Here is a 10,608-nt window from a genome sequence, read left to right as displayed (position 1 = left end):
GCTGACAGTCATTTTTTTAATAGAATCCCTGTGGAACCTCACAGACACCGACACAATCACACACGAGGAAGGATCAAACAACTGTTTCCTTAGTTCAAGTATTCGTTTATTGATCTCTATGGCATAAATCAAGCTGCATTAAAGCTGGTTAATATAATACTGTAAAAGGACATTTGTTTCCCAGGCACTTCCTAAAACTGGCCTCAGACTAAATACTGAGAAACTGAGAGAACAAAATAACAGCGAGACAACAGATGCAAACAGTTCAGAATTAAAGATCCAGTGTGTGAGCTTAAGCAACTTTTAGCAGTGTACCTGCAAAATGATACCAACTGAACCGTCAAAACCTGCGTCTCACCCCTGCAGCACCCGTGAGGGGTTTGTCCATTCTGAGCTACAGTATTTCAGTATTTGACCCTGTCGTTAAGAGGCTAACGAGGCTGGCTACAGGTGTCCCTTGTTGTCATTGATTTGTGCAGGTTTAGAACACACAAATCAAACTCACCAGACCTTCCAGTCTCAGGTAAGAAGTGCGTAGCCAGGAAGTCACCAGATCGAACTAAAGCTAATTATAATGTTTGTAGCGTTTCCCTTGTTTGTTTTTGCAAAAGTATAGAAATAAATAATTTGCTTTGCTCATATTTAGTTTGGACATTTCCGGTGATCAGAAACAGGAAGTAGCAACGCAACAGAACCAACACAGCTAACATGATGTCCCATGGGTTCCTTGTTTGTTTTGATATGGACTACAATCTCTCCCAGTAGACAACAAACAAACAAACAAAAATATAGAACAGTTTTAGAAATACTTGTTATTATAATACAACAATATTGTATTACTTCACCCTTTGTCATGAAAAGCTACAGGAATGTCAATACCTTTAGGCTTATTTCAAGTATACAAACCCTGTAGCAAGCACTAGCACACAGTGCTAGCTAGGCTGGTAGCATAGCAACACCTGACTGATAAAATAAGCTGTCAGTCACGGCTCAACACCACAGAGTGTCGGTTGGTAACAGACTTTTAGCCCTGAGATGGGACGTCTTTGAAAGTGAATCTTTTTATAGTACAGCACCAAAGAGGAAATGTTAGCAGTCAGATGCTAACAAGCACTAATTGTGAATACTGAGAACTCGCCAGCATTTTTTAAAAACCGTATTTAACTACACATATTTTGAAACGGTGCTTTTATTCTCAGGTTTGAGCTCAGTCAACATCTCCCCTGGATAGTTTTGAGGGTTTTTTTTTCCCTCTTTAATTCAACAATACCATACGTACAGTTAAGCAATATGACTAAGAATAATCAGGTGTTTTCCTAAAAAAGTGCATTTAAGACGTCTGCACTTAGAGGCATTTTTAATAACCTTTATATAAATAAAGGCAAAGTCCCAAATGTGACAGCTTGAAACAGATACAATATTCAACTTGAAATATTTTTGCTTCTGCTCATATATTTTCATATGAACAACTCTCTTGTTCTATAAGTGTATCGGATACAATTTGTATCAACAAAGAGGTGTCATCTGCAAAGAGGTGTAGCTTTGTATCAACGGTTCCCCAGATATTAACGTAATCACTCGGGTGGAGAGGATATTATTTTACTATAACAAAAGCAGTTCAAAGTGCTTCACGTGAAATAAAAACTGCTGGCTCAGCAGAGAGTTTGAAACGAAAAAGCTGAGGGGCACAAATACTGATCTGCCTTCATACGTGACTTCAAGTAAGTGGACGTTTACAGCCCTAACCGTCATTTCTAACCCAAAACAACACGTCTGTCACTGTTGTGGCCCTTCTACTGCAAAAGCTGTGGCTCTTTCTGCATCAACAGAAGGGTGGACCACACCCTGTTAGGGGTACCTAAACACTCCCCGCCGATATATGAGACTCGTGCAACGCAGACGTGCATAAAAGTAATAAATTAACAGAAAACTCAAGATAAAATAATACTGTATCAACCTTTGCCACTGTCAGCATTACAGCCTAAACAGGGTAATTAATGTTGAGCGCGTTTACATGCGCAGCCTGAAGGTGTGCTTTAAATAATATTTAAACCTGACAGAGCCAGAAGTCAGCTGACTATGATTTACAGTTGGGGGGGGGGGGGGGGGTCATGGAGTTTTTGAATTTTTTCTTTTGTAGTTGCCAAGTAAATTTCACTTCCTTTTTTGCGAAGCGTCTGACCCAGCACCTGTCAGTGCTAAGCTAAATGGTGCGAAGGAATTTGCATGGTGGCACAAAAGTGGAAAGTCCAGATTTAAAGTTGTGCCCTCACATGATTGCCAAAGAAACACAATAATAACAAAAAAAAGTGCCAGCAACTGAATATTTTAAACATATGTATATAACTTAAAATGCAAATAAATTAATTTAAAACAGAAAAAAAACACTGACGCACATAAACAGCCTCTTCTTTCACACTGTCGCCGTTGCCTTGACAGCAAACAACCTCGAAACCTTTCGTGAACTCAAGTGCAGAAAAAGCAGGCGGATCGCTTTACTTAAGTTTAGAAAACAACAATTTCCCTTTACAAAAAACATGAAAATCACTTTCAAGGCAATACTAGAAGACCTGCAGACACGGGTCCGGTTCGCCTGCATTTGTAGGTTCACCATTTCGCTTCGTTCAAGAACTTTGTTGGGATTTCTCCACCAAAATAGCTGCTGCGAGCTCCTGAGCATCTATTATGTGAGGGTTCTTGGTCATCACCACTTTCACCAACTCTGGAGAGAAGATGCGGCACAAGTTGGCAAACACTTTCTCCCTGAGGTCCTGGTATCGCCCCAAGGCTGGGGGCTCCTGACGCTGGGGTAGATAGCCTTTGTGGGTCGGGATGGGTGGAAGGGACACTTGACGAAGGGATGGAAAACTTAATCCTGAAAGACCACGTGGTGATAAATGTGCATGCCTCTCTAGAGGAGAAGGCCAATCCTGAATCTCTGGAACACTTTTGATGGCAAACAAATCATAGCAAGGTTTGGGGGACTGCTGGTAACTGGTTTCCCACCTAACATGGTTCTGGGCTTGCTGATTCAACTCACAGGTCCTTCTGGAATTAACTGGTGAGCCTTTGTATACTGGAGAATGCTGGAATCTGATGTCCTGCCACAGTGAGCCCATTGTATTTTGACCATTAGAGGTACTCGGAGACTGTGAGGGAGCCATAGATGTTTGGGGTGGAAGGGGGGAATAATTTTGGAATTCCTCTGGAAAAGTATTCAAAAATGGATGCTGGGGTTGGGGTGGGATGTGGGCTGAAGGGGGCTTGAAGACACGTGGAGCTGCATAGGAGTTGGCAGGTGACAGGTGGTCATCCAAGCTGAACCCATTTTGTTTCCACAATGCTTGAGGGGTGGAGGTGAACGGCGCGTGCTGACTCGTTCGGGGGGGCACGTGGCTCGCGGGACGGGTGGGCTGACCCGAGCATTGATGGTGATGAAGATGATGGTAGGGTGGAAGGTGGTGGCGATGGTGATAGTGGCACTTGGGGCCATCATCCAACAACGGGTCAGGGGAGAAAGAGTCTGAGCTGGCGCTACCCTCACTGCTACAATCGGACAGCAATGATCCAGTAGGGAAGAAAGACTCGGGACTCTGTGGTACTACCAGACTGAGGCTAGAGTAGGCCTTTACCAGTGAGCTGTAGCCTTGGTCTGGAGACTCACATCGGTGACGAGTTTCAGTCAGACTAGGCACTATAGCTCCTGTGACCTTGGTGCTACACCCTCCTTGGTAATCCCACCGGTCAGATCTTGTTGATGGTGGTCCTACTGGAGCAGAGTGGACCACAATGCTACTACAGCTACTGCTACTACTGCTGCTACTTCCCCGGCGTCCTTCTAGTTTGGACTGAATGGGAAAGCTGTCGTCCAAGAGGTCAGTGACGGTGCTCTGAGTCCTTGAGGGTGGTTGTTTCTTTGGAATGTCCCAGAATTGTCCAGTGTCATTCATGGCTTCTATCTGACCAGAACTTTGGCTCCTCACTATCAGGGCATCCTCTAGCTGGCCTTTTGAAGCTACCGAAGAGCTTTTGGCACTCGCACGGAGTTCATCGGCCACAGCACGCTGGGGCTGGCTGCCCCTTTCAGGGTGGTAAAATTTGCACTTGTGTCCATATGTACACTTTTTTCCTGTTTGAAGAATAAAGGAAAATTGATTTAAATGGGAGTGTTCTAAAGCACCTCAATACCCAAAGGCAGAAAAAATAATTCAAGGTTGGACTGTTACCATAAGGACATGGCTGCTTTCTGTGTTCCGGAATAACGGGCCTCTTCCTGAGAAAATTCTCCAGACTGGGTCCGTGGCGTCCCAGTGGATCGTCCGGTGGCATGAACCTACAGATGCAGTTAAAGGTTTCAAATAGCTAACAGCCATCAAAAAGACTTTTCTCATCTGCTTGAATGTACTTGCTGTTAGCTGGCAACGGACTGTAAACAGCAGCAAAGAGGCAGCTGTGGTCAAGAGACTGCCTTTGCCTTACTTGTCATTTACAAAAGAGTACATCAGCAGACGCTCATCAATGAATTTCTTCCACTCCGGCTTTTCGTTGGCCAGGTCACGGTAGTTGTCATTGGACACGATTATGCCGTCTGACTCGTAGGCCAGTTTGACAATGAAACGGTCATCGTAGCACACGACACGGCGGCCCTGGACCCGGCGAGAAGGAGTGAAGACCAGGATCTTATCCTTCTCCAGCCGACGGAGGATCTCTTGATCTACAGTAGAAAGAAAGGAAGGAATATTTGGAAAGCTCAGTAAGGGGATGTCAGCTTGGGGTTGCTTGTTTCTGTTTGTTGTGTTTACACGTGGCCATAAAAGCCAATGAAAAAGTTGCCTGTTGTTTTGGAACAAACTAAACCTCCTGCTGATTCATTTGTGAAAGCAACTTCAAGCTACCTGTGATGAGAGCATCAGGACGCGACTGCTCCTTTCTCCACGCCGGAACAAAGACTGTGATGTCATGGTGACCACGTTCTAAGAACCAGTCCACAGCCAGCTGGATTCCTTGGCAGGAGAATGCTTCTTTATTGCCATGACTGCAAAAGAAAGAGATGTGTTTGTACAAAAAACAATCTTATCTCTTCTGCCAGGAGAATAATGAATTGTACTGTAAAAGCAGCAACATGGCGGTGTGATGTTTCTGAAAACATCTCTGCCTTACCTCATTGCAACATTGCTTCCATCCACCACAACTGGCCGGAGGTTCTCTTTGTCCTGTTGCAGCAGTGATGGACAGAGTAAATGACAGGAGTCCAAAGAGGAGCTGGAGGACGAAGATGTCAAAGAGGAGAAGGAAAACTGAGAAGGATTTGCTGCTCCTTGATGCTCTGAATCTGTCTTGGTACCCAGTTTGACCAGCTCCCCCAGTATGTCATTGATGAGTGCATGTGGGCCCAGTTTTCTCAGCACCTGTAACACCAGCTCCTCAGAGTAGCCCAGTTTTAAAGCAAAGTCCACCTTGGTGCGGCAGACGGTGGCGGTGTCAGCGAGTGTTAATGTTTGCTCCTGCGGGTCGACGCCCGGGGAAGTATTTTGTAGGTCCAGGTCCTGCCCAACTCTCTGACGCACTGAGGACGGCTCTTTCAGAGGTTCAGAACCTGGAAGATGTTCTTCATCGCTGTCGGAAACCGCACTCTCCTCAGAGAAGTTACTGCAGCAGCTGCTGCTGCTGCTGCTGGAACTCAAATGGGGGCTGCTGGAACTCAAATGGGGGCTCAAGCTAGCGCAGCCGCTCCCGGTAGTGCTCCTGCTGTGATCCAGGGCAGCGGCCCTTGGCTCCCGGACCCGGGTGTGGCTTCCAGCACCTTTCCGAGTGTTGAGACTAGCCTGCTGATCTGCACCATCCACCTGGAGGTAGTCCAGATCCAGCCCCAGGCTGAGGATGTGACCTGTCCCATCCTTCAGATGGTCCTTCACGCCCATGAAGATGTCTCATGCGTACAGCTGCGCGCTCTCCGTGAGCTCCCCGTGCACCGGTCGGACCCCACCGTTACTGCCGATAACAGTCAAATGCCTGGGTCTGGTGTTGAAGCTTGAGGGAGAGACACAGGAAACACCTGGTTATATCATCCCAGTTTCTTTTACTTTTGATTTCAAAAGTGCTTGTTGAGGAGGACCCCTGTCAGTCAGCTGACCTGTAAGAGATCAGTGGGAGGTTGGTGAAGCATGTTGAGGTCTCACCGCAGCGCTGGGATTGTGTCAACTGATAAGTGTGTCATAAGTTTTAAAAAGTCCCCTGAAACTCACGAGGTAACTGCCCCCAGGGGATCAGGCCCGCTGATCAGCAAACCTATGTTAAATAAGCAAGTTCAAAGCCATCCAGGATTATCTGACGCTACTCATTTGTATCTTAGCTGTACTGAGCTCAATTTCTAGAAGAAAAGCAGGTAGACGAGAGGCAAAATACTAACCAACCTATATTAGTCATTGTAAGAACTGTTGCTGCAGCTACTTATTATAATATCCATAATAGGCCTCATGTTAGGTGTGACTCGTGGCTTGACTAAACAGCATTTCTATTTTGGCATATATTCAAATACATCTGTCCTTTATATTGTAGAATCAAAGGAACTTTGCCTTTATCTGCCTCTAAACATAATTTCAGTTTCTCTCTCGAAATGTCAAACCTCTAACCACAAACATAGAGAATTATTTATGACTGTTAAAAATGTCAGAAACTTGTTTTTCCTGTCCTCTGCAGAAGCTCTAACCAGGATGCTCTTTGGGAGTCTGGAGTCACAGATCAGTGATCAGTCAGTCTTGGGTTGTTTTAATACCAGGACAAACAAGCTTCAGCATGTTTGTAGGGGACAGTGTTTGTGTGGAAATACCCCTGTAGGGTACTTCCAAAGCATCAGCCTGTTCCAAAGGATGTGAAAGCGTCACACCTGAGTGGGTTTTAGAACACCGACCGTTTTCCACACATAGGAAATCTGACAATCTTTTTTGGCTAAAGCACCGGAAAGAAGGGGCCTCTTAATTCCCCGACCCCAACCATGGTTCGCCAAATGTATGTCACAAGAGAACTTGAATAATTTAGTCCAACAACAAAAGAGGCACAAAAAAGAAAGAGCATGTGTGTGTGTGTGTGTTGTGTGTGTGTGTGTGTGTGTTTGGTGGGGGGAGGTAATGCAGCTGCCAGCCAATCTGTCCTCCTGTGATGGGGACATTGTTCTCCCAGCCCCGGCAGCATGCACAGACGCACGCTGGGGGTCTTTAAACCCGTTCACCTCCACCAAAACACACCCGCACATTTACATGAAGCCTGCCTGGTAAGTCGGCGTCAGACAGACGAGTCAGCAGAACAAGCGGTGCATCGGTCAGACAACAGCAGATGGATGTAATTTACTCTCTTCAACACATATTCCCGAGCCAGATATTCGTTTAATCTGTAGGCTAAGAATTCTAGTCGATACTAAATATTACGGGTATAATTAATTCTCCTTCAGATGTTAGTAGCACAAGTGTCTCCGTGCACCTTATTGAGCTCATCATAGTCGATCGATTCCAAAAAAAGGCTAAACAGTATTTAATGCCAATATTTAAGAAGATTAACTCCTCTGCCAAACGATGCATGATGACGTCTTCCACAGTGAGCAGATGCTGCAGCCAACATATCCGTGAGCCAGCCAGTCTGCACAGCCGCTGCACTGTGTATCTCTGCATGTGTTACCATCCAGGGCTACCCCCCCCCCCCCCCTTCCCCGGGTGGGGTGAGCTCCCCCGAGGCCAGACCCAGATCGCTCCCTTAGGGCCGTGCATGCCTGCCATCCATTTGTCGTCTGAGCCCGGCAGTGAGCCAGTCTGCCACATCGGTGACCGGCTGGGGAGGTGTGTGGGGGGTGGAGGGGGTTGGTTAAGGGCAACAGATGCCTCCTGAAACCACAGGGGACCTCCCTGAAAGCATCCTCCACCCTCCCCCAGGTTCTCTCCTGCAACTGGTGGTGTCCAGATTCTCCCCCAGTGACACATATCACCACTGCCTGTCATGGGACCTCTTGGCTGGGGGGCGTTGAGGGTTTTTGCACTCACTTTCACCTCTGGTTTGTGCAGGGGCTGAGGTCTTGTTTCAGGTGCGTCACAGCCCAGAAGTTTCCAAACCACCGGCACATCCCTTTTAAAACCCTCTTTTCATTTAACCTCAACAGATTTAATCTTTAAGATTATCATAGTTTTGTCATTAACCCTGAGGACGGCATTGATCTGCCCCGCTGGGGGCAGAAAATGTTCAGCACTGAAGATCTGAGGGACAGATATTGTAGCCCTAAACTGTAAACAAGGCATGCATTAAAAACTGCTCTAATGTGTTAAACTTGAGATGAAATTAGGCCAAAACAAAGGAAAAAGACCATTTAAAAAAACTCACCACACAGCTCCAAGGAAAAGAGAGGAAAGGCAACGCAGCACAGAGCCTGAGTCAGTCCACAGAAAGTTTCCCAACCATAATAAGGCAAACGGTGATGAAAAACAATAGCTGAGTGTCAGTATCCAGTAACAAGTTGTGAAATAAAGCTGACAATCCAGTTTGGCCTGGGCAGGGTTGATTTCCCTGGTGAAGTTCAGCAGCGGTTGTAATCAGCTGCTCTTCTGGTTCTCCTTTTTGGTGAAGAGAGCTGTGTCCTAATGCTGCAGGTCCAACAGTGTGACTGACAGACAAATTAGATCAGAGGGCACCTACCACTACCTCTTCTCCTGACCGACCAATAGGGAGCCAGGAGACGGACCACAAACACGTGTCTCAGGCCTTAATGTCTTCACTGTTATACTTATTCTGTATATGCAGCATCACCCAGGTCTCCACCAATGAAGAACAGCTAGGAAATCTCCACCCTCCTGCACTCCCCCAACACACCCCCACACCCACGCATGCACACACACGCACACACACACAAACACACGCACACAGTCTGTCTGCCAGCTCGAGCCATGAATGCAGAAGGCATGAGTTGACAATGGTGGGGAGGGGAACACAAAGAAGGACCCGTGGTGAGCAGCTGCACACACACTCACACACACATGCACACACACAATTACAGATAGATGAGGAGAAAGACCAAAAAAAAAAAAACCCCAGTATTGAGCCCTGTGGAACACCTGGCCCACTGGGGACGGCTGCCGCTTTGTTTCGTGGATGGGGGACTGGCCTGAGTCAGACAATGCACCAAATTATATTAGAAGCAGTGTGTCCTCTGAAATAGGTGTTAGAAGCGTGTGTGCATGTGGGTGTTCCATCTTTTCTGACAGAAAAAAAGCAGGTGGAAACAGGAGCTGTGAAGGGAAACAAGCCTTCAACACAACAGGAGGAAAAGGAGATAGAGAAGATGGGATGGGGGCAAGGAGATCTTCATTGTGTGCACGCAGCAGCAGCATGGGGGAAAATTGTTTCTGGTTCAGAGGAGGCCATTAACAAAGACCTTAACAGAACAATTTGCAGAGCTGCTCACCTGGAATCCAACAGCAAATTCCTCCTGTTTAAGTGCTTAAACGTCCCTGTAGGTGTGTTTATCTTTAAACGGGTCGTCTGATCCTTCTGAGATAACAGGAGGATTCCAGTCACCTGTTTCCCAGCGTGGATATTGATGCTCTATCAAGTACTGAAAACAGCTTGGTGCCTTCCAGTCAGGGCCAAACGTGCATGATCACATGCTTTCTTCGTGGCCTACTTAGAGGAGGAAGTGACACAGCGTCTTTCTCAAACCACAGAGCTCAAATTGAGAAATATCATTATGAGATTTTTGGTTCCGTATTTAAAAAGACGTTCACACGCGCGCTCAGCCTGGTGGGCACATGGGAGTTCGTGTTCACAGAACACTGTTTAACGCAGACGCGTCGCAGAGCATCCAATGATTTTAGATGTTGTGCAAAAGGACACCTTTTTTTTAGCATTAAGGCTATTTTCATTGTTCTGCAATGAAGCCTGGGAGTTGCGGCCTGTCACGTGGTTTAGACTCACCGTGGCCGACGATTCAGATAAAACGAAATTTGGTTTCGCCTCCGGTGCAATTGTTCTGGATTTGTCCACTAGGGGGCACCCAAGATTAATTGACGTACAAAATTGCCTTTTTACGTAGCTTTTAGATGTGTTGCATTGATAAACTTTAAGTTATCACAGCAGAATTTAGTATAGACTCATTTTTTCAGGGACTGAGGACACAGATTCTCCGTCCCCTGTGATTCATACCCAACAATTAGTGTTCTAATGTGTCATTTCTTCTTCATTCATAGTCTAATTTCCCCACTTCCTTGTTGTATGTTTTCTCATTCAGTCACAGTACACTACTTTGCAAACAATAAGAGCACAATTCCTAAATCTTCTCCACATATTAAAGTGATTTCTATTATGCTCCTATTTCTCTCCTATTGCTCTCGGTTGCCCTCCCAACACCCACACCACTCTGACTTGCAGTGACTCTTTAATTGGGGCTCAGCTGACAGGTTTTTTCCTCAGGGAACAGGAACCATGTGGCCCATCTGCTTCTGCTCGCAGGACGAGCAGGTGTCCCATCCCGGCTGCCTGTCCTACACCTTAACTGGGTCCTTGAATGCATCACAGCTCAGAGCTGCAGCAGCAGTCAAAATGCTTTTGCTGTCTTGTGATATGATCTTGCAA

The 10,608-nt window shown here is 46.3% G+C and overlaps 1 protein-coding gene across 3 annotated transcripts; it reads right to left on the bottom strand.

The window, feature by feature from the left end:
* Positions 1–84: 84 nt before the first annotated feature.
* On the bottom strand, positions 85–9,600 carry LOC130528830 (probable ribonuclease ZC3H12C). Of its 3 annotated transcripts, none has more exons than XM_057038714.1 (6): positions 9,443–9,600; positions 5,161–6,030; positions 4,896–5,035; positions 4,480–4,714; positions 4,227–4,333; positions 85–4,129 (listed from the first exon to the last, which is right to left on the bottom strand). In XM_057038714.1, exons 2-6 carry the CDS (start codon positions 5,919–5,921, stop codon positions 2,625–2,627), a joined length of 2,748 nt encoding a protein of 915 aa, XP_056894694.1. In that variant the 5' UTR covers positions 5,922–6,030; positions 9,443–9,600; the 3' UTR covers positions 85–2,624. The 3 variants fall into 3 exon arrangements, 2 of the variants coding, with proteins under 2 accessions (XP_056894694.1, XP_056894617.1); XM_057038637.1 differs by lacking the exon at positions 9,443–9,600 and adding an exon at positions 8,365–8,647; XR_008951461.1 differs by lacking the exons at positions 85–4,129; positions 9,443–9,600 and adding an exon at positions 8,365–8,651 and having other exon boundaries at positions 4,406–4,714.
* Positions 9,601–10,608: the final 1,008 nt, after the last annotated feature.

Source organism: Takifugu flavidus, chromosome 1 (assembly GCF_003711565.1).
Source record: "Takifugu flavidus isolate HTHZ2018 chromosome 1, ASM371156v2, whole genome shotgun sequence".
Lineage (NCBI taxonomy): Eukaryota > Metazoa > Chordata > Actinopteri > Tetraodontiformes > Tetraodontidae > Takifugu > Takifugu flavidus.
Note: the sequence above shows the minus strand (reverse complement) of the source record. Positions and strands in the feature narration are given on the sequence as shown.